Source organism: Plecotus auritus (genome assembly GCF_963455305.1).
Source record: "Plecotus auritus genome assembly, chromosome: 12".
NCBI classification, from domain to species: Eukaryota; Metazoa; Chordata; class Mammalia; order Chiroptera; family Vespertilionidae; genus Plecotus; species Plecotus auritus.
Window position 1 is genome coordinate 31528557 of NC_137778.1, and position 26812 is coordinate 31555368.

Genomic DNA, 26812 nt, shown 5'->3' on the forward strand with positions numbered 1-26812 from the left:
CGCTCCCCCCAAAGAAATGCCTCCGTTAGTGGTTTCACTGTTCGTGTTGACAGCTGGGCTCTAGGGTCCTTACGTTCAGGCTGGAAGTGGAAATATGTCCGTCAGGCACAAGAGTTCATTTCTCGCGCAAAGCCAGGAACGTCCCAATCAGCGTGACCCTAGGTTGGGACGCGGAAACAAGTTTTCTCCATCCTTAGAGCTGGCTTCCCAAGAAGCAACCAAAGAGGAGCAGGACCGGTACAGAGTCGCTTTCTCTTTAGCGGTTCGCCTGGTTCTTGGCGCCAAAACAAACCATGGGCCCGTCCCCTGCCGGGTCTATATGACACGTAAGACACGTAATCGACAATCCTCCGCGTCGCTAAATAGTCCCGTCTAGGATTTCCCGGATACACTTTTTTTCACCTCCAAGAGCCTTCGGTGGATAGCAAATGAGCCTCAGAGGTGCATCATTCTTCTGTTCGAATGGAAATGTAGGTTCCATAATCATTTTTTCTTCACAGATCCCTCCGCCAAAAATTATTTTCCGCAGTATCCACTTCCGGGTCCGCCATTTTGTTGCCTCCATTTCTCCACGAGGGGGGTTAAAGGCCCCCAAAATATGCATATATGAAAAGGCCAAAAAGTAACCGTCACTGACACGGAGTCTAAACTAGAGAAGGAGACGGCACCAAACTGGCGGGTTCGGCGAAAGCGCAACCGGCGGCGTCCCGGACGAGGAGGTGAGGGGGGAAAGATGCGTGGACTGGGGAGGAGGGGCGCGTCAGGGCCGGCGGGCGAGTGCCGTGAAAAGTTGCACCGCTTCCCAGCACAGCCCCGAACTTCTGGGTGCAGACAGAGCAGCGCCCCTTCGTCGGAGCGGGGGAGCCTGGGGCAGGGGGGCGTAGAGGAAGGGGATGCTGCCGGGAGGAAGGGGAGGGGACTGGGAGGAGGTGAAGAAGGGGGTGGGTGTAAGACCTGGGGCTGGGGAGCTGGACCAAAGGAAGCCAAGGCCATAGAGGTGACCACTAGGGGGCAGCGCGGAGCCCGGGCCGGGCTGCTGCCTAAGCTGAGACTGGCTGCCTGGCTCTTCCCGAAAGACAGAGCATTGCTGGGAAACGGGAGGATTTGTGGTAGAGGAGGAAAGGGGGACTCTAATTCCCGGCCCCAGCAATAGCCTAAAGATTATTAGTGAGCACGCTAATCTGAACAAGAGTCTAAGGGTCCCGCCTCCAGTTCTTTTTTTGTGTGTGTTTTTTTAAAGAGAGAGAGAGAGGAAGGAAGGAAGGGAGAGAAACATCAATTTGTTGTTCCGCTTATTTATGCATTCACCCCTTGCTTGTATGTGCCCTGGGGACCAACCTGCAACCTTGGTGTATGGGGAGGAGGCTCTAACCAGCTGAGCCTGAGCCTCCGGTTGTTGCACAGTCGTTTGTACAGCTGGCGGCTCAGTGGGAACATGTGTGATAGAAAAAGGGGTGGGGGGGAGGTCAGACCATGGTTTCTTCAGTTCCAGTTCTTCTTACAGTTAGCTTTCTCTCTGCTCATAGCTTTACTTAGCCAACGAAGATCATCCCCACCCGATTTCTTATATCAACCAACATAATTACTCTCTAATTACTATCTAATAATAGAGTACTTCGTTGTCAAGAGCTCAAGCACTTCACCCATTATTAAAACACGATTATTGAAAGCTCTTGTGTGTTTGCTTGGGAGGGGATGTGGGTGTTTTATTCATCTTCAAAGTCCTAAGAGTCAGGTTAGATCAAATTCTGTTTCTTCACTTTATGTGTAGGGAGAGTTGAGATAACATACAGTAAAGGGAGAATGTTTCCCCTTACATCTTTTTTTTTTTTTTAAACAGTGATTTTTAGAGAAAGAGGAAGGGAGAGGGAAACATCGATGAACATTGATGTGAGAGCGTAACATCAATCAGCTGCCTCCTGCACAACCCCCACAGGGATGGAGCCCACAATCCAGACATGTGCCCTTGACCAGAATGAACTGGCAACCTCCCAATACACTGGACGACGCCCAGCCAACTGAACCACACAGGCCAGGGCTCTTAGATTACATCTTTTATCTGGTGGGTACTGCCAGCATTGACATAGGAGAATGGCACTTAGTCCCCCCAAAATACTGTTATTTTAAAAATACATTTTAGCCCTAGCTGGTTTGGCTCAGTGGATAGAGCGCTGGCTTGCAGACTGAAGGGCCCCGGTTAGATTCTGGTCAAGGACACGTGCCCAGGTTGCAGGCTAGATCCCCAGTAGGGGGTATGCAGGAGGCAGCCGATCCATGATTCTCATCATTGATGTTTCTGTCTCTCTCTCCCTCTACCTTCCTCTCTGAAATCAATAAAAATATATTGGCGGGGTGAGGGGGGGGAGATAAGAAAAAAATTTAATTCTCATCAGGGCAGTGAGGGTTTTTTTTCCCATTGATTTTTTTTCTTTTTTAGAGAGAGTGGAAAGGATGGGGTAGGAAGGGAGAGAGAGAGGAGAAAGAAATGTCACATGAATTTGTTGCCTCACACGCGCCCCAACCAGGTGAGGGGATCAGACCTGCAACCCAGGTACATGCCCATGACTGGAATCGAACTGGCAGCCCTCCAGTGTTCAGGCCGCTGCTCAAACCATTTTACAACACCAGGGCAAGGTTTATATTTAATTGTGCAAAGTCCAATGTACGTGCCACACTTCTGAGTAGCTCTCTTTTAAACAATCAGCTCAGGGAACTGGGCTTCTCTCGTCCTGTGGCCCTTCTGTCACATAGTCCAGTCTTGATGTGGCTTCTATAAATCCTTGGTTATAAGACTTCCGTTCAGCTAGTCTTCAATTGGTTATTCAGGTTGATGGTTCTATAATTTTGTTGTAATTACAATTTGGGCCTGGGAGGATGTGAATGTAATTTCCACTTACTCCTCAGCCATCTTTTTCTCTCTCTTCCTACCCCTGTATGATTTTATAACATGCATTGGACATTTGAAAAATATTGGTTCACCAAATTATGCAGATTATCCAAGTGTTGATGCATTTTATTACACAGTATTGAAAAGTTCACATTTATTATTATCACCATGAATTTCATCAAAAAGTTTGTAGTAAACTTCTACTCATGGTATAGGTATATTTCCCCAAATTCTAATTTTTGCTTGAAAGCTGACATTATAATTGATAGTTGGCAATAAATACTGTCGTTTGTTTGCTTTGAAGTGGGAGGTTCACTCTGTTCATTTTTGAAAAAGTGTCTGCCATATACCTTGGTTTGTCTATTTGTCATTCTTTCCTGTGACATATTTCTACCCATGGTCATTTCAGAAGGATGAAATGCTGTTTTATTGATCCCTTAAGCTAGAAAGGTGGTAATGTGATGTGTTGCACTTATTATCATTATTATTATTATTATTATTATTATTATTGAGATTGAAAGTGAGGGAAATGTTGTTTGGGGCCTGAAATTTTTCCAAATATCTGATTGTTTGTGTTAGATGATGAGGAAATGCCCTACCAGAGAGTCACCTTGAAAAGTATATTAAAGTACCAGAAGTCTTCTAAAAACATTTTACAGACAGCTCTCCTTATGTTTGAGTTACAGCTTCCTGAAAACTTCTGTTCCTATGCATAAAGATGTCTTTGGTGGACTTGGGGAAGAGATTGCTAGAAGCAGCAAGAAAAGGCCAAGATGATGAAGTGAGGACATTGATGGCAAATGGTGCCCCATTCACCACAGACTGGGTTAGTTCTTTTGATTATTCCCAATGTGTGCTTTACCAATCTTTTCCCTTTTCTTTCTTTTTTAAAAAAAATTTTGTTGATTTGAGTGAGGGGTGGGGAAACATCTATTTGTTGTTCCACTTATTTACACATTCATTGGTTGATTCTTGTATGTGCCCTGACAGGGGATAGAACCAGAAACCTTGGCATATCAGAACGAAGCTCTAACCAACTGAGCTACCTGGCCAGGGCACCGATCTTTTTCTTTTTTAAAAAAAATATATTTTATTGATTTTTTACAGAGAAGAAGGGAGAGGGCTAGAGTTAGAAACATCGATGAGAGAGAAACATCGATCAGCTGCCTCCTGCACACCCCCTACTGGGGATGTGCCTGCAACCAAGGTACATGCCCTTGACCGAAATGGAACCTGGGACCCCTCAGTCCACAGGTTGGCGCTCCATCCACTGAGCCAAACCAGTCAGGGCACCGATCTTTTTCTTAAAGGCTAAAAAGACTTTATTGATTTTTCTTTATTTACTTTCTGCCTCATTCTCCTCATAGAGTTTTATTTTCTTTCTCTCATCTAAATATGTGGTTTTCATTTCTTTTAGTTTTCCAAATTGAAAGTGTCTCCTATGGATGTATAGATGGCAATTGTAAATGTATATACTTGTGATTTTCTATAATGCTTTTCAGAGTATTTTCCAAAAGTTTATTTTTATTTTATTTTATTTTTTTATATATTTTATTGATATATTTTTTTAAAAATATATTTTATTGATATTTTACAGAGAGGAAGGGAGAGGGATAGAGAGCTAGAAACATCGATGAGAGAGAGACATCGATCAGCGGCCTCCTGCACACCTCCCACTGGGGATGTGCCCGCAACCAAGGTACATGCCCTTGACTGGAATCGAACCCGGGACCCTTCAGTCTGCAGGCCGACGCTCTATCCACTGAGCCAAACCGGTTTCAGCTATTTTCCAAAAGTTTAATTCTGTTTAATTACAGAAGCCTGGGTTATAGGCTTCTGTAATTAGCTAGAAATTAAAATCAATATAAGAAAAGTACATTTCTAAGCTAATAAACTATTTATTTCCTTTTCTCTACTATGTCCTGATTAATAAGAAATAGTTTAGCCCAGTCGGTGTGGCTCAGTGGTTGAGCGTCAATCTATGAACCAGGAGGTCACAGTTCCATTCCTTTTCAGGGCACATGCCTTGGTTGCAGGCTCGATCCTGAGGGGGGAGGTGTGCAAGAGACTGCTGATCAATGATTCTTTCTCGTCATTGATGTTTCCATATCTCCCTCTCCCTTTCTCTCTGAAATCAATTGGGAAAAAAAAAAAAGAGGAAGATGTAATTTTATGATCCTAGACAGCCAGCTTGGAGAGTAGAATTTTAGAAGATCCAGGTCCAGATTATAACATGGGCTTCCTTAGCATCCATAGATTTTATAAACATTGCCTAATTTTATTTTATTTATTTTATTTTATTTTTAAATATATTTTTATTGTTCAGAGAGAGGAAGGGAAAGGGATAGAGAGATTGAAACATCGATGATGGGAATCATTGATTGGCTGCCTCCGGTACACCCCCACTGGGGATTGAGCCTGCAACCCAGGCATGTGCCCTTGACCGGAATCGAACCTGGGACCCTTCAGTCCGCAGGCTGATGCTCTATCCACTGAGCCAAACCGGCTAGGGCCATTGCCTAATTTTAACAGTTTAATGAGTGAGTGTCTTCTTTTCTGGAGTGGTTAATTTATAACTTCAGAGGCCAGCAGGTTCTTTTTTTTTTTTCCTTAATCCTTACCCTAGTATCTGTTTCTTTATTGATCAGAGAGAGAGAGAGAGAAACATCGACGTGAAAGAGAAACATTGATTGGTTGCCTTCCCCAGGTGCCCTGAGCCCACGACCCTGCAGTACACAGGAAGATGCTCTAACCAACTGAGCCACACTGTCCAGGACTGAGGACAGCGGGTTCTTAGCACTTCACTGAAAGGAAGAAAGGAAACACATGATATTAGCATTTTTATAAATAGGCCTGAAAAGAGCAATGTGAATTAAATCCAGTCAGGCAGAGAGGCTGGATATATGAAAAGCAAAGTATAAATGAAGTAGGCTTAAAAATAAACCAGCATAGCTGAAACCGGTTTGGCTCAGTGGATAGAGCGTCAGCCTGCGGACTGAAGGGTCCCGGGTTTGATTCCGGTCAAGGGCATGTACCTTGGTTGCGGGCACATCCCCAGTGGGGGATGTGCAGGAGGCACTGATCGATGTTTCTCTCCCATCCATGTTTCTAACTCTCTATCCCTCTCCCTTCCTCTCTGTAAAAAATCAATAAAATATATTAAAAAAAAAAACAAAAAAAAAAAAAACCAGGAATGTGCCCTGACCAGGAATCAAACCGTGACCACCTAGTTACTAGATCGACGCTCAACTGCTGAGCCTCACTGGCTGGGCTTAGTTGCTAAATTTTTATTGCTTCTTAATCTCATCAGTCTTTTTGCCTTGTTTTATTGTGGTAACAAACTTCTTTTACAAGCAATTAAACTAGCACCCCAAGTTCTACATGCAACTTTATAGTCTCTGCCCTTTGCCTAGAAATTGTTTTGAAACTTTACCCTGACTCAGAATCCTCTTGTCTGTCCATTTATTTTATCTTCTAAGCCCTGTTTAAAATCATGTCCTTTAGGGAATCTTACATGATAAATCCATCTGACTTAAATCTATTCTATTTAGCGCTTATTTAACTGATGGTATATTTATACCCCTATTAGTATATTAATTTTTTAATTCATTTCTTCAGTCCTGTCTACCCAACCAGATACTCTCTTTCCATGGGCAGGAACCATAAAACTCACCTCTTGTTCATTTGTATCTCTCCAGTAATGATTTAGGAGTCTGCACGCAGTTGATACTCAATGAGTATTATTTTCCCACAGCTTGGAACATCACCCCTCCACCTTGCAGCCCAGTATGGTCATTATTCCACAGCAGAAGTACTCCTTCGAGCAGGCGTTAGCAGGGATGCCCGAACCAAAGTGGACAGGACCCCCTTGCACATGGCTGCAGCTGATGGACATGCACACATCGTGGAACTGCTTGTTAGGGTAAAGCAAGAATAGTGGCGGGTCTATATGGTAAAAAGGACACCCACCTTCCTTTCTTAAACTAGTGGCAGGAAACTAGGTTGGGAAAGAGCAAGTTGAGGACAGTTTATAGCAATGAATTCTCTCTTTCAAGAGTAATCATGACTATGAGAATTTTGTATTCTAATCTTTTGAAAGCTAAACAGACTTTGTTGGTTTTTCTTCATTCCATTTCTGCAGGTGTTCTCTGCACTTATGCCTGTTTTTTTTAGACACTCGGCTCTGTTAATAAATGCAACAAAAATCTGTTCTTTTCCCCTTCCTTCCCTTTCTATTAAAATTTCCCAGTGATGTCCTTAGAAGACCCACTCATGGGAAGGCATTATGTCTGTCAGCATCAGGATAATTTGAGAAATGTTTTTCCCTTTGATACTTCTTAAAGGTGACTTAAATTTGAATATGTGTAACCTATGGAACATCTCTGTATTAGTGATGGGATCTTGCACCTGTGCTGTTGTAACCAGTGTCTATATGAAAACATTACTTTTCTATGACAGAATGGTGCAGATGTGAATGCCAAGGATATGCTGAAGATGACAGCTTTACATTGGGCCACAGAATACCACCATCGAGATGTTGTAGAGCTACTTATCAAATATGGAGCTGATGTCCATGCTTTCAGCAAGTTTGATAAATCTGCTTTTGACATAGCCCTGGAGAAGAACAATGCTGAGATTCTGGTCATTCTTCAGGTCTGTATTTTTTTTTAATCCCCAGAGTATATTTGAATTGAAGTTAAGGGTTTATTATGGGAGCTGAATCAAAACAGAATCTTCCCTATCTTATCAAAGAAGTACTAATATGCCTTAGTCTTGTGATTCAGTATCATTAGTATATTTAAATATATATATATATTCTATAAAGTCCTGAATTATTCATGGAGATTGAATAACATTGTTGGTGGCCAATACAAAAAAAAGATTTACTTGGCTTTAGAATGATTTTTTTTCCTCCATGAAAATTTTTCTTTCTCATTAAAATTGACTTGGGACTATATTAAAAGCCTCTTTATGTTTTCTGAATGTACATCAACTGATGTGAGACAGTACATAGCTCTGAAGACCATCAAGTCATCTCGGAATTAAAGGAAGCCATCTCAGAATTAAAAGTTAGCTGCCCGGCCAGAGTGGCTCAGTTGCTTGAGCGTTGCCCACGCACCAAAAAGTTGCCAGTTTGATTCCCAGTCAAAGACACGTGTCTGGGTTGCGGGTTCCATCCCCAGTCATGTCATGTACGGAAGGCAACCTATCGATGTTTCTCCCTTACATTGATGATTCTCTCTCTCTCAGCATGTCCTCTGATGAGGATAAAAAAAAAAAGTTACCTATGATGGTTCTACCCATTAATTTCTTAAGCCAGCACTTGTATATCAGGAAATAACAGGATTAGGAATATAAAGATTAATAAGACATGGCCCTGCCCTTGGGGTGTTTAGTATGATGGTTAGACAAGAAATAAAGCATTACAATACTCTGGTGATAAACAGATATCTACCAGCTACTTTTTAAAATATTTATTCATTTCAGAGAGGAAGAGAGAGATAGAAACATCAATGATGAGAGGAAACCATTGATTGGCTGCCTCCTCCTACATGTTGGACTGAGTCTGCAACCTAGGCATGTGCCCTTGACCGGAATAGAACCTGGTACCCTTCAGTCCTCAGGCCGGCTGATGCCCTATCCACTGAGCCAAACCGGCTAGGGCTCTACCAGCTATTACAGGAGCACAGAATAGGGAGTGTTAATGATGCTTAAGGCAAGAATTAAAGTGGATATAGAATCTGAACTGAGTTTTGAGGGACAAATGGGAAGAGAAATGAGAAAATGATATTCTAGGCTAGAAAAAGAGCAAATTAAAGACAAAGGTGTGAAAGGACATGGAATATTCAGGGAAGAGTAAGTAGTTCTGTGACTACAGACTGGTCAGGGCAGCCGTGGGCAAACTACGGCCCGCGGGCCGGATCCGGCCCGTTCGGCTGTTCTATCCGGCCCACGGAGCCGAAAGAGCGGAGGGTTCTCTTGTTCTCCCCTCCGCTCCTTTACTTTGAATTTATATTAGTTCACACAGACACTCCATCCATGCTTTTGTTCCGGCCCTCCGGTCCAGTTTAAGAACCCATTGTGGCCCTCGAGTCAAAAAGTTTGCCCACCCCTGGGTCAGGGGAAGTGGAGTTTGGGAGCTAAGGCTTGAGAGTTTGGGAGCTGGGTTCTCAATATAAGGGGTGTTACATGGCATACAAAAGAGTTTGGACTATTTTGGTAATGGGGATCCAATAGAATTTTTAAAATACAGGATTGATAGCAGACTTTTTTTAAGTGAGGGAGGAAGGGAGAGAGAGAGAGAGAGAGAGAGAGAGAGAGAGAGAAACATCGATCAGTTGCCTCCCATATGCACTCTGACCAGGGACTAAACTGCAACCTATATATGTGCCCTGACCAGGAATTGAACTCACTACCTTCTGGTGTACAAGATCATGCTCCATCTTAAAAAAAAAAAAAAAAAAAAGATAATTATCTGGAGTGTGGTGAGATTGGCAAGAGAAGATTTAATGCTAAAGAACCATATAATGACTTCCATTTGGCCAGGCAAGAGCCAAGAGGGCTTGAGTTAAGGAGTAATAGTGGAGGATGGCAGAAGAGGCATATTCAAGAAGGGATTTAACAGTGACCAGAGAATTGATAATCTGTTTTCAACTGAAGCTCTTAGTCAAGGGGATAATTATATATGAAAAAATAGATAGACATTTCTGCTGCATTTTCAGTGGCTTGTTGGTTTGTTTGTTGTTTCTTACAGATGGTTCCCTGTAGACTGGTTATCCTCTTCCACTTTCAATTCCTTGTTTAGAGACCTTTCATAATTGGGACTTTTTAAGTAGTGAATATGTTTGTTTGTAAAAAACAACAAACTGCTTCTGCAAGTAAAAAAAGAATAAAATAAAGATAAGTTTCTTTTCACTGAAATTGTGCTGACATTCCTGGAAACAAAAGTGCAGCATATGAAACTAGACTCTAAAATCTGGCACTCATTTATTTGCTTGTTACATATTCTCTGAGGAATTCTCCAGGGCAGAATGGAACAAGTTGTTGGACAAAACTCTGGAGAATATTCTTCTCCGTAGATTCTCTGTAGGGATCTCCTGTTAGCACATTGACTTGTAGCTAATTGATCATAGAATATTAGTGCTGGAAATTACTTTTTAGGCCATACCCCTTATTTTTCAAATAAAAATATAAGATCCAGAGAGGTTAAGTGAATTGTGTAGAAGTTTTTGCACATAATACACCTTGTTTTCTAAAGTAGATATAAGCTTGAGAAAGCAACCTAGCATTTCCGTTTTCCTTGTCATAAAACAAAAAATAAACAGAGGTCTTAATGAGAACGCTGAGCTCCCTGGGACATTGTGTGCTAGAACTAGTTCTGCTTGATAGAACCTTGGGGGTGAGGATTGGCTCTTCAGTAACTGTATAACTAAGGTTAATCAGTGTTCTGACTTTAAAATACCCACCTTGTTTTATAGGAAGCAATGCAGAATCAGGTGAATGCCAATCCCGAAAGAGCCAACCCTGTGACTGTGGCTACCCCATTCATCTTCACGTCAGGAGAAGTTGTCAACCTCGCTAGCCTTGTTTCTTCACCCAACACCAAAACAACCTCAGGTAATACTCTGATAACATGGCGTTTATTTTAGACTTAACATGAACAGAACCCCAGGTTTTCCTATGAGATGAATAGATACCCTCTCTGATACCCACACCTTTATTAAAATCTTCCCAAAATAAAGGATTTATCATCGATTTTAAAGCTAATGTATTTATTCTTTCTGGGGGAAGGGAAGGTCATACATAGGGGTTATATCTGAGTGCTTATTGTGTTAAAAGTAAGATATTCTACACATTAATCTGTTGAAGGGTTATACCTGATCCCAAAAATGAAAATATAGGGGTGCTTCAATATAGTACTACTAAGGAAGATAGTTAAATATTCATAATCCAAAACATGAACATATAAAGCAGAAGAAACATAAGTGGTTGTTGGAATGCTGATATAAAAGAGGTACATGTGATTATCTGAATAAAGTATAAGAGTCTTGATTTGTTCTTGAGAACATATATTATAACAACAAAATAACAAAACATTTGGTGTTGACCTTTTGAAACCTGTATATTTTTAACAAAAACATCTATCTAAAAAGGAAGAAAACTGACCTTGTTTTCAATATCTCTTCACAAGTATTTGTTTGATAATAGAGGCACTTGTGTTCTCATTTAAATAAGTTTTCCAGCTGACTCTTGTCTTTTTTCTGTTTCTGACTTTCATTTAAAAATAAGCAACTGTCGCCCTAACTGGTTTGGCTCAGTGGATAGAGCATCAGCCTGCAGACTGAAAGGTCCCAGGTTCGATTCCAGTCAAGGGAATGTACCTTGTTTGCGGGCACATCCCCATTAGGAGGTGTGCAAGAGGCAGCTGATTGATGTTTCTCTCCCATCAATATTTCTAACTCTCTATCCCTCTCCCTTCTTCTCTGTAAAAAATCAATAAAAATATATATTAAAAAATAAATAAAAATAAAAATAATAAAAAAATAAAATAAAAATAAGCAACTGTACAACTGTATTCCTACTTAAGTTTAATATCCGAGGAAGATGTTGAATGAAGTGTTATTACTGAGAGGCAGGATGGTAAAGTAGAGCATATATACAATAAATAAAGAATTGTGCATTCAGATCTGCATTCAGATATTGAATTATTAATTAACTAGATGCTTCACTGTAGGAAAACTACTTCTCTAAGCCTTCTTTACATATAAAATTGAGATATAATAATACCCACTTTATGAGGTTGTGAGACTTCGATATTACGTATTTCAGGATCCATTTTGTATTTTATTTTATTTTTTAAACCATTTTTATTAATTTCAGAGAGGAAGAAAGAGGGAGAGAGAGAAACATCAATGATGAGAGAAAATTATTGATTGGCTGCCTCCTGCACGCTCCCCACTGGGGATCAAGCCCGCAACCTGGGCGGGCGTGTGCCCTTGACTGGAATCGAACCTGGGACCCTTCAGTCCACAGGTCGATACTCTATCCACTGACCCAAACCAGCTAGTGCTATTTTATATATATATATATATATATATATATATATATATATATATATATATATATTAAATCAATATATATATTATTGATTTAAGAGAGGAAGGGAGAGGGAGAGAGAAACATCAATGATGAGAGAGAATCATTGATTGGCTGCCTCCTGCACGCCCTACACTGGGGATGGAGCCCAAAACCAGGGCACATGGCTTGACGGAGAATCGAACCATGACCTCCTAGTTCATAGGTCGTCACTCAACCATTGAGCCACACTGGCTGGCCAGGATCCGTTTTATAACAGGGCCTCAGTAATAGCTAGTGGTAAGTGAAAATTAACTTCTCAGTAAAGATTGACTCTGTCCTGCCCACAAGAGGGCAGTGGTGACCTTCATTTTATAGCTCATCAACTTATTTAATATCACCTTGCTTTCAGCTAAATGATTAAAAATATTTAGCTTAAATATACATATACATGTAATCAGAACATTCACAGCCTTTTGGATTTGTAGTGGTTAAGGCCACACTGATTAGAACAGAGCTTTTATAATCCAAAAGTCTTTAGAAGCCAATAATGTTACATGTTCACAAACGTGAAAAGAGCTAAAGTTGATCTTTAGTCTAACTACTGAAATTCTCCAGACCCTAATTTGGAATGATAAGCAAAATTGAAGACACTCAGGATAGAGAGTCTTAGACTTGACTCCCATAGGCTTATGTCATGCTTATCATGTTGCTTTTGACAAACTGCTCTTCTTTCTCTCTTCCAAATGTTGACAACTGCAAATCGAAATTGCTAAACTATCGCATAATAAAGCAGATCACTCTGATGTCATCTTAACCATGACGTAATTCTACCTAGCTCTCCCCTTTAGAGGACTGGCCTACTTGATGCTTAATCCATACAGATAAAAGAAAAGTTATTAGACATATTCAGGTTGTGTTATTCAGCTGGGTTAAAGGATTTTCTTTACCTGAATGTTTGGGTGGACTACTTATTTCCCGTCAACAAGTAACATGTTCTTTTTCATCCAGTAGTATTTTTAAGAATTAACTGATAGTATCCTAGGAATATCATATTGGTAGATGTTTTTGATACCAAAATCCAGATGACAGCCCAACTGGAGACCACTGATTCCCAGTCAGGGCACAATGCCCAGTTTGCGGGCTAGATCACCAGTAGGGGGTGTGCAGGAGGCAGCCGATCAATGATTCTCTCTCATCATTGATGTTTCTATCTCTCTCTCCCTCTTCCTTCCTCTCTGAACTCCATAAAAATATATTTTTTAAAAATCCAGATTACAAAGTTTGCTTTCAATTTTCCATTTGTGACTAAAGGTATGAGTCATCATGAGTGCTACCAACAAACTGCAGTCATTTAGAAGGGCAGACTAATTTAAACATTAATCAGGACGAAACAGAGTTATGAAGATGAATTTCCTGTTTCTGTAGAATCATAAGATGTACTCCAAAGTCAAATATAAATAGCTTTAAATTGGTTCATAAAGAGTACAGGCTCGGAATCTAATGAATTAGATTTTAATCAGGGCTCTGATATTCACTAGCTGCATGACCTTGGGCAAATTACTTAGTTTTTCTAGATCTAGTTTTCACTAACTTACTGAGATTGTCTAGCCTACCATAGCACACTCCCCTAAATCCTGGTCTGAATAGTTTATTTATATGTCACATATTGAATAGGTAACAAGAATTGGCACTGATAATACCATTTCTCTTCCAAAAACAATAGTATCTGTGCACATTTTACTTTATTTGATGTTGTGTCTTATATTAAGGAAAAGGAAACAATTAACATTATTAAACAATAAACTATTTTATTTTCCTAGAACTCCCTGAGATAAGTCTAAAGGTCATTTGCATTATTTCTTTTCAATTTCAACTGTGTATGTCAGAACATTAAACATGATTTTTCACAAATATTCATTTTTATTGAATTAAAGGTAGACTACCACCCTGGCCTGGTGGCTCAGTTAGTTGGAGCATCATCCCACACACCAAAAGGTTACAGGTTTGATTCCCCGTCAGGGTACGTACCTAGGTTGCGCTTCTATCACCAGTACATAAGGCAACCTATTGATGTTTCTCTCTCACATCCATGTTTCTCTCTCTCTTTCTCTAAAGATCAATAAAAAACACATATCCTTGGGTGAGGGTCTTTTTTTTTTCTTAAGGAGAGAGTATCCTTAGGTTGGAATATAATGCTTTTCTCATGAAACAGTTCTATACAGCTATTCTGTAGTTGGGTGGCGCGCGTGCGTGCGTGCGTGCGTGTGTGTGTGTGTGTGTGTTAATTGTGGCCTTGTTTTTTGATTGCTAGTGACTTACTATCACATATAATCCAACTTCCATGAATGTACATATATTAAAAAATCACTTGTGCCTTATTTTTTCATGTTATATGTATATATATATATATATATATACACACACACACACACACACACACACACACACACACACACACACACACATATATATTTTAATTGATTTCAGAGAAGGGGGAGGGAGAGAGAAATATCAACGATGAGAGAGAACCACTGATGGGCTGCCTCCTGCACACCCCCTACTGGGGTTCGAGCACAACCTGGGCATGTGCTCTTGACCAGAATTGAACCCTGGATCCTTCAGTCCGCAGGCCAATGCTCTATTCACTGATCCAAACCGGCTAGGGCTCATTTGTTAGTTTTTTGTTTTGATCATTTGCGTATATATATCAGAGAGGGGGAGAGAGAGAGAAACATCAATGATGAGATAGAATCATCATCAGCTGTCTCCTGCACACCCCTACTGGGTTCATCGGTTGACGTTCAATCACCAAGCCACAACAGCCAGACCATTTGTTAGTTCCTTTTTTTTTTTTTTAATATATATTTTATTGATTTTTTTACAGAGAGGAAGGGAGAGGGATAGAGAGTTAGAAACATCGATGAGAGAGAAACATCGATCAGCTGCCTCCTGCACACTCCCTACTGGATATGTGCCCACAACCAAGGTACATGCCCTTGACCGAAATCGAACCTGGGACCCTTGAGTCCGCAGGCGGACGCTCTATCCACTGAGCCAAACTGGTTAGGGCCATTTGTTAGTTCTTATGCCAGCATTTGTTATGATAGGCTGAATGATGAGAAAAGCATGAACTAAACAGAAAAAAAATAGAGAAAAGGCTGGATCTTGCTCTGCAAGAAATAATTAAATAGACATAAGCTCCTTTTTGGAGGTCAAGCACTGTGTTCTGTCCAGACCAGTGGTCGGCAAACTCATTAGTCAACAGAGCCAAATATCAACAGTACGACGATTGAAATTTCTTTTGAGAGCCGAAAACCGACTTCTGCGCATGGGCCACGAAGTTTCAATTGCACTTTACGTGCACGCCCGCATGTGGTATTTTGTGGAAGAGCTACACTCAAGGGGCCAAAGAGCCGCATGTGGCTCGTGAGCCGCAGTTTGCCGACCACTGGCCCAGACCATTTGGTTCCCTGAGTATTTTAGAGATATCATCACTATCTCTACCTTTAGCTCCACTCCCACAGTCATCATCCAAAAGCTTTACGATAGTTTGCAGCTATGAGGAATATTATATAAGTAATCTACCTTTTAAAGGAAATTCTTCAGTCTGTAGGACAATGAGCCAAACCAGATAGGGCTTTACTGCTTTTTTTTTTTTTTTAATGTTTTTATTTATTTTTAGAAAGAGGGAAGGGAGAAGGATAGAGAGATAGAAACATTAGTGAGAGAAAAACATCATCAATTGGCTGCCTCCTGCACAACCTCTATTGGGGATGAAGCCCGCGACCCGGGCATGTGCCCTGACCTGGAATCAAACCGTGATCTCCTGGTTCATGGGTCAACACTGAACCACTGAGCTACACAAACCAAGCGAAAAGCTGAGGTTTTGATTTAATAAGGCATCTCAATTCATTTTAGTTCATCTCAATTTTATTCTCTTTGCTGGACCTCATTTGCCTTTTTTACTGAAATAGGTGACCCCCATGCCTCCTCAGCAGTACACTTCTCAAATTCTACCACCTCAGTGTTGGCCACCCTTGCAGCTCTTGCTGAGGCATCAGCTCCCCTCTCCAACTCACACAGAGCCACAGGTAGGTAAGGGATAGCTGCTGGTTGAATCACCATTTTTTCTTTTGTTTTTAACTCCCCAGCAGATTTCTTTTGCGTGAAATAATAAAGAATTATGGTTAGAGACAGCTAGGAAAAAGGATGTAGAGTCACGGAGCATCAGAAAGAAAAATCACTAAGGGCTATAATCAGACAGCTGGATATTATCAGAGAATGACTAAGTTATTCCTTTGATGATTTTTTAATTTTTTTATTTTTTGAAGTTTGTTTTCTCTGACTCCAGTTGCTTCAGATTGAAATATTTAGTCTTATATTAGCAGACTTTCTGGAAATACTCTATGTTATGGTGTGACTGATGCTATCATTGAATGATTCAAAATAGCAGCAGCCCAGGTATCTTGTATTATATTAAAGCATCAATATGCATGGGACTGCCTCTCTCACCGTCATATCCTCTGTATTTCAGGTTGGCTTGGGTTTTCTTCCCCTGGAGATGTTATTTTGGTATTTCCAATGGAATTGGGCAAATGCATGCCAGATAGTGCCCATTCTGCTATTTAAAACAAAAGGATTTCAAGTCAGTTACTTATAGTGGTCTATTGATTAGGAAAAGGCTGAGGGCTTCATGTAGGTAGAGGCAGATAGTTATAGGTATGGCGAAATAGTCATTTGGGAGTCTTTCTGGAACCCTCTACAAAGCGCTCCATCCAAAATGAAAGCAGTTGGTTCTGATTTCTTTCTGCCATTGACATTTGGGTAGTGAGAACATTCTTCCAATCCTGTTTTTCCAACTGGCAGCAATCAAAAAGATCTCTACTCAGATGTGGATGGGTGAGCACCATGGCAGAAGGAGAACAATATATTAAATTTGTGCTTGTTTTCTTTGATCTTGAATAAATCCCCTTTTAAGGTCTCAGTTTCCTTGTTTCTAGCATGATGGTTACATTAGATTATCTATCAAGGCCTTTCATCTATTAACATTTAACTGTTCTTGTTTCTAAGGGGGATGAATGCTTTATTTCCATTGAATTACATGAATATGCTCCTGTGGATAGTCCATACCCCACTTATTGCAAAGTTCTACTTGTGATTCTTTAGATAGAGGAATTCCATTGTGGCAGGAACTGTTTCCCCTAATAGTTATTGGAGACATTGACTAAGCAACTGAAAATCTTGACTCAATGTAATACATGTAAACTTCTTAGAAAGGTTCTGGTACATAATAAGGAGTAGTTACTATCAATATTATTGATCTGTCAAATAGAAGAAGCCACCTTTTATTTTTGTTTGTGAGACTTCTTAAATGCTCTGACTACTTAACATATTGTTAATTCACTATTAAATGTCTCTATTTCCTTCTAGAAATAGATTTACTCTAATTTATAGTTATTTTTCTAAGCTTCATAGAGTTAGACTTTCAAGATGCTTCCTGGGGGAAAAAAGGAATTTTAAGATCAAATATGTTGGGGAAACTTAGCATATCTTATCCCATATTGGAGAATCCCAGTGCTCATTAGCTTGTTGGGGTCTCTGATACTTTCCACAAAACAAACAAAAAAGTCTAAGCATATTTAAACCAGAATTTTGAGAATATATTAGTACATAGAACCCATCTTTAGTGAACGCTAATAACATCTCAATGAAGACATTTTAGAAAATATGTTTAATGCATTCTGTATTTCTTTTCTCCTCTGACTTAGCATTGTCAGAGCTTGCTTTTGTGTACTGCTAAGTCTAATGGGTTTTTTTCTAGTTTTCCTATACTCGGTATTATCAATTTCAAGGAGGCAGAAATTGCTATACTTAGATTTTTTAAAGAGCTAAAATTTTAAATTTACTTTTGTCATCTTTAGCTAATTCGGAGGAAATCATAGAAGGAAATTCTGTTGACTCATCAATCCAGCAAGTGGTGGGGAGTGGAGGCCAGAGGGTGATCACCATAGTGACCGACGGAGTGCCTCTGGGTAATATCCAAACTGCAATCCCTACTGGAGGCATTGGCCAGCCATTTATTGTAACTGTGCAAGATGGACAGCAAGGTGAGTTATCCCATTAGACAGTTGTTTATGAAAAGATATTTTAGCCCCAGTCAGATTGGCTCAGTGGATAGAGTGTCGGCCTGTGGTTTGATTCCAGTCAAGGGCACATACCGTGGTTGCAGGCTCCTCTCTGGCCTGGACCCTGGTCAGGACTCATGCAGGAAGCAACCAATCGATGTGTTTTTCTCACATTGATATTTCTCTCTGTCTTTCCCTCTCTCTTCCACTCTCTAAAAATCAATGGAAAAAAATATCCTCAGGTGAGGATTAAAAAAAAAGAAAAGATATTTTAGACACTCAATTCTCCTCTAAAAATGAGGTATTAAGGCAAGTAGTAGGAATGGGAGAATGCCAGATGCCAGATGGGGCAAAAAAGCTCCAAAAAAGAAACAGAAACCAGGCTGGCAAAGGCGAATTTCTCTAATATGTAATAAAATTCATAAGTAAAAACCGTAATCTGGTAGAAAGAGCAAATGGTATGAACCAGTCGGTCACAGAAAAGAAAATACTGATGGTTCTTAAAAATATGGAAATATGTTTAGCCTACTTCATCTGTATAAGAAATGCAAATAAATACTGAACTGAGATACCATTATAATATTACTAGATGCCAGGTGCACAAAATTTGTGCACTGGAGGGGGTGGGGTCCCCCAGCCTGGCCTGTGCCCTCTCACAGTGCAGGAGCCCCACGATCGCCCCCAAAGAGGTAGGCCCCGTCTACCCATTGGGGGCTCCTCAATGGGTTGCCCCAAAGAGGTAGGCCAGAGCCACCAGGCCCTGCCTCCTCTGCACTGCATGGAGCCGCAGGACCCCCAGGCCTTGCTGTGTGGAGCCGTCGGGCTCCACCTCCGCACCGCGCATGCAGCGTCAAGTCCCTGCCCATCCGCACACACCCGCTGTGCACGCAGCCTCCTGGTGATGGATTGTGACAGCATGAGGGCATCTCGGCGTGACGGTGTGAGGGCATGATGACCATTTGCATATTAGCTCTATTATATGGGATGTTGTCAAATGATGGTTGTTGGAGCCAATTCATTGCCATCAGGAATCCTCAACTTGGGATGCAGTGAAGAAGGAAACTTTATTCAGTGCAAACAACTCAGTGGTGATACTGCATGGCTGTGAAAACAGCACGGCTGTGGAACAGCTCAGTTCTGAAACAGCAATGCTATGAAATCAGCACAGTTGTGAGGCAGACCCAAGGCCAGCCCTCTCTCCATCTAGGCATCTCTGATCTGCTCCACTCTGCGCCAGTCTTCCTCTCTGCTCCTTTTCAGTGTTTCAGCTGTAGCCAGGGAATTGCAATCTTTAGTCTTCAGTAGAAAGGGCAAGTATGCTCCCCAGCCAGAGGAGAGCTGAACTGGTGGTTGCCAGAGGGGAGCAGGGTTGGGGGACTGGGTGAAAGAAGTGAAGGGACTAAGAAACACAAATTGGTTGTTACAAAATAGTCATGGGGATGCCCTGGTCAGTGTTGCTTAGGGATTGGAGCCTCGGCCCGAGTACTGAAGGGTCCCCAGGTTAGATTCCAATCAAGGGCATGTACCTCAGTTGCAGGCTCAACCTCCATCTCCGGCCCCAGTCGGAGGATGTGCAGGAGGCAACCAATCAATGCGTCTCTCATATTAATGTTTCTCTCTCTCTCTCTCTCTCTCTCTCTCTCTCTCTCTCTTTCTCTTTCTCTCCCCCTCCCTTCCACTCGCACTAAAAATCAATGGGAAAAATATCCTCAGGTGAGGATTAACCAAAAAAAAATTCTGTGAAGACATTTGGCCTTCTTCAGACAAGTTATTCCTACAGAATTATAAGCTAATTGGTCATAGTTCCTGACATCTTTATATAAGAGTCTCAGACCTGGGTCTTAACTTCATGGCTTCCACACCTGTCCATCTTTACCTTTCCTTTCAGAGACCTTCTTAGTGCCTCTCTAATCCTTTCTGTTTCTCTCTGCAGGGCCATGATTTACCTGCTGATTCTAAAAGCCAAAGGCATATGAAAAATAAGATATCAGAGAATATATTTCAGTTTATTTTCTAATTTGAAACAAGCAAAACCTCTTTGTTTTACAATGTATTCATCACCTTCAATTGGTGTCCTTTGGCTTGTAGTTCTAACTGTACCTGCTGGTCAGGTTGCAGAGGAGACTATCATTGAAGAAGAAGAGGAGGAAGAAGTAGAGAAGTTGCCATTGACTAAGAAACCAAGGGTAGAAGAGATGACAAACAGTGTGGAGGAAAACAAGGTAACGTTTTCAGCAGTGTGGAGAGAAGAGAAGGGAAAGAATCAAAAGCCAAAACTTTTAAGGCCTGAACCCTTTTTATTTTTGTGTGCTCTCTGGACACTCTGTGATCAGGAGTTCTGAGCTGGTGGTGATGTGGTTTACTTTCACAGGAAGGCACTGAAAGAGAGCTACTACAGCAGCAGCTCCAGGAGGCCAATCGAAGAGCCCAGGAATACCGACACCAGCTCCTCAAGAAAGAGCAGGAGGCAGAACAGTACCGCCTCAAGCTGGAGGCCATGACCCGACAACAGCCCAATGGAGTTGATTTCACCATGGTTGAAGAGGTGGCTGAGGTAGATGCTGTAGTAGTCACAGAGGGGGAGATGGAAGTGACTGGGACAGGAGGGACCACAGAGCCTCATCGTGGAGTTTCCATAGAAACTGTTTCATCTTAACGTACAAGGGCCACAATTTGTACTATGTCCATTTTTTTCCTCTTTTTAAAAGAAAACACAGAGGACAAACCTTGTTTAAAAATTAAGAATTTTCTTAAGAAGAAAACTATAGCAGGGTATAATGCTTGGGCTCAGGAAGGCTCTCTATGCAACTGGAAAAATCAAAGCCAAATTTAGGGAACACTTCTTTTGAGAGGCCAAAAAAATAAGGACCAAATTTCCCAGCTTACATCATTGCTTTAAGCATAGAGGTAAAAGAATGCTGCATGTTGTAAGTTGGTTGGTTGTTGAAATAACTGACTTTTTATCAAAAGATTTTTCCAAGATAACATTCCTAATATGGACCCACCCAGATCCTTTAATATTTGCACCATCGAGTGACCTGAAAATTTGCCTTAGATTTATGATGTATGTCTGTTACAGAAGAAGACTAATTTGGAGGGAAGTTAGGAGCAAGCTTTGGGGAAGAGAAAGGAATATATTCCACTTCCAAAGAAGCAAGCGATCCCCACTATTCAGTTAATTTCACTAAAAAGAATTTGTGATTGCCTGACTAAATTCATTGCGTATCCATAGCTCAGCTGCCAGTTTAAGAAACTGAAATATAATTTTTTAAAACTGGAAGGAAAAGTCGTTCATGTGAAGAAGTGTATATAAATCCAAAACCCTCCAGGCTGTGCTTCACAATGCTGGAAAGTGGCCAGAAAGAGGCTCGTTGGGGTTATGAAGCAATCTGGTGTTGAGATACAAACTTTGCTCTGGCTGGATTTTACAAAATTGCAATCAGGATGATAGTCTGTTGTTAGAACAACTTGCTTCCAAACATTTATTTATGTAATAACAAGCTTTAATAGCAATCCTTTAATTTTATAAAGTTTTGTTGAGTTTTCTAAATGTGCCTTTCTGTAGCGCTTACATGGTATCCTCTTACATGCAATAAAAGAAGGGGGAGAGAGAGACGAATGTTTAGGATGTTGTGTTGTTTTGTTGGCATTTGATTTGGGATGAGTAGATTGCCCTGTTTCCTTAAGGTAGAACCTTATGGAGAGCTTTTGTGCCTTATAGGTGCTCAGTGTGTGCTGGCAAAGGGAGTAAGAACTGTCGGTGCCTAGAGTATGGAACCAAAGATGCTGGCTAGATACTTCATCTGCCTTACTCCCTTCTCTCCCACTATGCCTGCTCCCTTTGCCTAGACACTTTTGAAAAGTGTTTCATTGCTTGGATTCTTTATGTGCCAGCTTGGAGATTTTTCAAAAGAAAGGTAAATATAGATGGAGAGAGAAAGGTGGTGGAGAGGTTACATTACAGAGGAATCGGGCCCCCATCATTCTTGACTTGCTTGCTTGCTTTGTTGTAAATGACAAGAAGAAACCAGAGGGAGATGTGCCAAGTAAACATTTGAATGACTGTTCAGAAAATGGTTTTCTTAATTAGCGATCATACGGAAAACATACATTTTTAATTTGGAATAAAACTTGGCAGTTAATAGGGTTCTCTTTACCTTGATTAGTAAAGTAATTTGCCACAATTTTCCAGAGGTGAAAAATCATTTGGGGCTCAAAATAAACTGAAAACATAACTCCCCAAACCAAATTTCACAAACAGAATTGGCTATTAGAGGCTTCTAGGAAAAAATGTCAGTTTTGAAATTAATCTGAGGACTAGCCATCTTAACTTGGTTTTCCCAATGGACTTGAGTACCAAGCATTTCCCAGGGGGCCAGAGATTACTCCGGGCTGTTGGGGATGATGGAGAAATGCAGTGGGGGAGGCTAGGTAAGGGTGAGGGTAAAATTACGGTATCTGCTGTCAAATTGTCCCGTTTCTATTCGTGATGTGTTTTTCTGTCCTTTTGTGAACCAGGTGCTAACAATAAGCTGCTATTATGTGCCATTTCAGAGCCTTAGCTTAACTATAGATGCATCAAGTGTTATTTTAGATGTGTTTTGTTTATGTTCTTAGTGTATATGTTGACTTTAATTTCTTTTTTTTTCTGCCCTGTTATGGGGTGGAGGTGAACACTGCAGAAGATATCCAGGTCCAGCCACCTCATTCTCTAGGTAGCTTCTGATTGGCAGTGGGGAGCTTCCATCCAACACTCCCTTTTGAGCGTACAGAGTCCCTACTGTTTTGGGGAACTGCTTATCAGTTCTTATCTTTCTATAGGAGGCTGTCATTCCTACACACAAACTATTGAGTACAGCCCACGTCATTTTTTATGATGGGGTCTCTGAGATTGGGTTGGGATAGGGAGAGAGAGAAGGGAAATATCTGGAAAGGGGTGGGTAGCAAAAAGGTATTTGTTTTTATTTACTTGGAATAGAGCTTTTAACATCCCAGAGAAGGGAAATAAGATTTGGTCTCCAGTTGTATTGCTGTAGAGACATGGTAAGTCAAGTTCCCTTGAAGTAGTTAGAAGTTAAACACTAAATGCATTAATGGCAGTACCATTTTATGATTTTGTATTTCTTTCGGGATCAGCCATGGAAATTGGGAAAATGTTGCTAGATTTTCTGGGTTAGAGGATTTCAACTAGCCTTTGGCACGGTTGGATTACAGAGAATCAAATAACAGTCAAGTGGTTCAGAGTTGGTACTTGAATAGAAGGAACCTGGAGCCTAGGATGATTGCCTACTTTAAAATAAAGCTGCTTTAATGATATCAGTATTAATATAGGACTTTTACACTCTACCATTGCATTTTGATCCTAAGCCTACCCCTCAAGTAGAGAAAAAAATAAATCATTTCTGTTCTTGTTCCTAACTTCAGGAAAATTACTATAAGTATATAAGTGTACATTCTCTTCCTATCACTACCTCTGTGGGATCTCTTCATTGTAATGCCAGAGTTGAGGTCTTTTAACTGAAATATTGGAAAACTTGGCCTTAGGTTTTCTGTTTTTAATTCAGTGCCTTAAAGGGTGGTCTTTTTCTCTGTGGGATCTGTGTTCAGTTATTTTTGGCTTTGCCCTTCCCCTTTCTTCAGCCTTACCCTTGCATTATTAAAATTCGTGTGTCTACTCAATAATGTTAGAAATATATGGTATACAAAATTTCTTTCTTTCTTTATACTGATATAAAAGAAAGAACTCACCAGAGGGCTTTCCAGTTGAAATTAGGTATCGTATGACCAGGGGTGTGTGTGTGTGTGTGTGTGTGTGTGTGTATTTAATTGATTTTTAGAGAGAGAGAAACATGGATTGGTCTCCTCCTGCCAGGGCTTTTTTTCCTATCCTCACCTAGAATATGTTTAGAGAGAAGAAGAAGGGGAGAGAGAGAGAGAGATTGGTTGCTTTCTATATGCTTCCCCAATCAGGAATGAAACCCACAACCCAGGTATGTGCCCTGACCCAGAACCAAACGGGCAACTTTTTGGTGCACAGGACAACGCTCAACCAGCTGAGCCACGCCAGCGGGGCATGACCAGGGCATTTTTAATGCCCCTTTGCTAGGTGTATATTAGTGTGTATGTTTATAAATGTATATGTATTTTCTCACTTTTCTCTTTATTTGAGGTTCTGCTCTCAAGTACCTGGTATAACCTGGATATATTTTATTTCATTAAATGCATGAGAGAGGGTTTCTTTTGTAACCACTAAAGAGCTTGAGGAAGAAAAAACATTGCTTTGGCTCTTCTCTGAGAGTTATGCTCTAACAGGTAGTAATGAGAAACCTAAGGAGTGAGGCCCCAGGGAGAACCAGTACCTGGCTTTACAGAGATTTGATTAGCATATAGTGTGATGACACCGGGTAAGCTAATAGATTCAGGGCCGTGTTGAGGTAGAGATGGAGCTGCCCTTCCACAAAGCAAGCCTCCTTTCCACTCCTGTGGCAGCTGTTCTGACTGGCACTTGTGCAGTCTCTTACACCTCCCTACTCGTTGGGCAGACATCTCCGTGTGGCCAGAAAAGGAGCTTAAGAATGGAATTCACGACAAGACCACCCCTATGCTGTTCTAGGCTCTTATCTGTCTTCATTTTATGTGATGAATATTTTCCCCTTCTGAGTTAGTATTCTTCTTTCCTATGCCAACATATTGAGCAAGAAGAATACGAATTTGAATGAAGTAGCTTTGAGCCTCTGGTGCTGCCTTTTATTTTATTTTTTGAACTTTTCTAGGATTAGAGGGTGGGGTGACATTCCTAGACTCTGTAGTAGCAATTTGGTTTGTTAATGGCAGGAAATTGTGATTCCCTATCTCTCTGTCTCCTCCCCTTTCCCGTCTTACTTCTGTTTCTGTGACCCCATTGTTCTTATCTCATTGAGTCTTTCCCAGGAACTAGAATTTAATAAGTCATTTCTAATCTATGGGCCTTGTCATTCCTCTTTCCACTCCCCTCTATCCCTACTACATACTTTCTGTTTATTCTGAAGTGGTTTGTTTCTGAGAATTTAGGTCATACTCTATAATACTGTGCTTCCTAGTGGGGCTCAGGCATCTTGTTCTGTCAATAATGGTAGCAGCTCTCTTCTCTGGCTTTGCCCTGTATGCTGACCCGTCAAGGCCATTTGTGTTGGGGCAGAGGATGAGGGTGTGGGAGTAGGGTATTGGGAGGGTGAGGAGAGGAAGACTGTGGGTAGGGTGCCTAGATACTTCTTAAATGTCCTCCATTCTTCAGGTTGTCTGACAGCTTTATGTACAGTATGTTTTAGGAAAAAATATTCTTCCCTTTTTTATTTAGAATTTTATTAAAATAGGGTTTGATTCTGATGAGCAGGGTTGTGTATATGTATGTAGGGGTGAGTGAGCATTTGAGTGTATATACACCTATACAGATCTATATTATATATACAACTTTTGTACTGTCATTTAAAATAAAGATGTTTCTTAATAAAATATCAAAGTCTTAACCATTTCAGGGTGTCGTTGAAATTTTTTACAGGTCCTGGGCAAAAACTGTATCTTCTCCCTGATCACAGATAAATCTCAGAACAGTCACGTGCCACATAACGATGGGAATATGTTGTCAAAAATACGTCTTTTAAAAATATATACATCTTTAGGCAATTTTGTTGTTGTGTGAACATCATAAAGTGTACTTACACAAACCTAGCGTGTATAGCCCACTACACACTTAAGCTATATGGTATAGCCTGTTGCTCCTAGGTTACAAACCTATACAGGATGTTACTCTACTGAATACTGTAAGCAACTGTGACACAATGGTATTTGTGTATCTAAACTTAGGAAAGGTACAGTAAAAATGTGGTGCTAAAGATGAAGAATGGGCCCCGGGCAGTGTGGCTCAGTGGATTGAGCGTTGTCCCATGCACCAAGAGGTCACTGGTGCGATTTTCAGTCAGGGCACAGGCCCGGGTTTCAGGCTGGATCCCCAGTAGGGGGCATGCAGGAGGCAGCCGATTAATGTTTCTCTCTCATCGATGTTTCTTTTGGGGAGGGGGGAATATTATGTCTTTATTTGATGAAAATGGTGAGTCCGCGGGCAGCAGGCGGCACAGGCCGGCGGGGAGATGGCGGCTGCACAAAATCTCTCTTATCGATGTTTCTATCTCTTCCTCTCCCTCTCTCTGAAGTCTATAAAAACATATTTAAAAGAAATATATATGAAGAATTAAAAAATAAAAGAAATATATATGAAGAGTGGTACACCTTACCGTGAGCGAAGCCTGCAGGACTGGAACTTGCTCTGGGTGTCAGTGAGTGGTAAGTGAATGTGAAGGCCTAGGACATTAGTGTACACTACCGTGGACTTCACAAACACTGTACACTTAGGCTACACTAAATTTACTCTAAAAGACAAAACATGACAGAAAATCAACTGCAAGAGAAAATGATGCAATCAAGAGACATGGTAAATATAAGATGTATGAGGCTGCTGCCAGCATAATACTGTCTTAGAGCAAACTTCTTTACTCTAAAATAACAATAAAAAGTGTAGTAAAGCCGAAACCGGTTTGGCTCAGTGGATAGAACGTCGGCCTGCGGACTGAAGGGTCCTGGGTTCGATTCCGGTCAAGGGCATGTACATTGGTTGCGGGCACATCCCCAGTGGGAGGTGTGCAGGAGGCAGCTGATCGATGTTTCTCTCACATCGATGTTTCTAGCT

The 26812-nt window shown here is 41.0% G+C and overlaps 1 protein-coding gene across 2 annotated transcripts; it reads left to right on the forward strand.

The window, feature by feature from the left end:
* Positions 1 to 546: 546 nt before the first annotated feature.
* Positions 547 to 25597, forward strand: GABPB2 (GA binding protein transcription factor subunit beta 2). Of its 2 annotated transcripts, XM_080647989.1 has the most exons (9): positions 547 to 719; positions 3574 to 3713; positions 6642 to 6809; positions 7346 to 7540; positions 10366 to 10504; positions 15940 to 16056; positions 17887 to 18072; positions 20179 to 20312; positions 20462 to 25597. In XM_080647989.1, the coding sequence occupies exons 2-9, from the start codon at positions 3606 to 3608 to the stop codon at positions 20744 to 20746; spliced, it is 1332 nt and encodes a 443-aa protein (XP_080504115.1). In that variant the 5' UTR covers positions 547 to 719; positions 3574 to 3605; the 3' UTR covers positions 20747 to 25597. The 2 variants fall into 2 exon arrangements, with proteins under 2 accessions (XP_080504115.1, XP_080504116.1); XM_080647990.1 differs by lacking the exon at positions 15940 to 16056 and having other exon boundaries at positions 590 to 719.
* Positions 25598 to 26812: the final 1215 nt, after the last annotated feature.

Bases quoted from the DNA above. Each gene is read 5' to 3' on its own strand.
- GABPB2 (XM_080647989.1), top strand. From the start codon at position 3,606: ATGTCTTTGGTGGACTTGGGGAAGAGATTGCTAGAAGCAGCAAGAAAA. The intron at 6,810-7,345 runs GTAAAGCAAGAA...TTTCTATGACAG, and splicing joins TCGTGGAACTGCTTGTTAGG to AATGGTGCAGATGTGAATGC. The intron at 18,073-20,178 runs GTGAGTTATCCC...TTTGGCTTGTAG, and splicing joins TGTGCAAGATGGACAGCAAG to TTCTAACTGTACCTGCTGGT.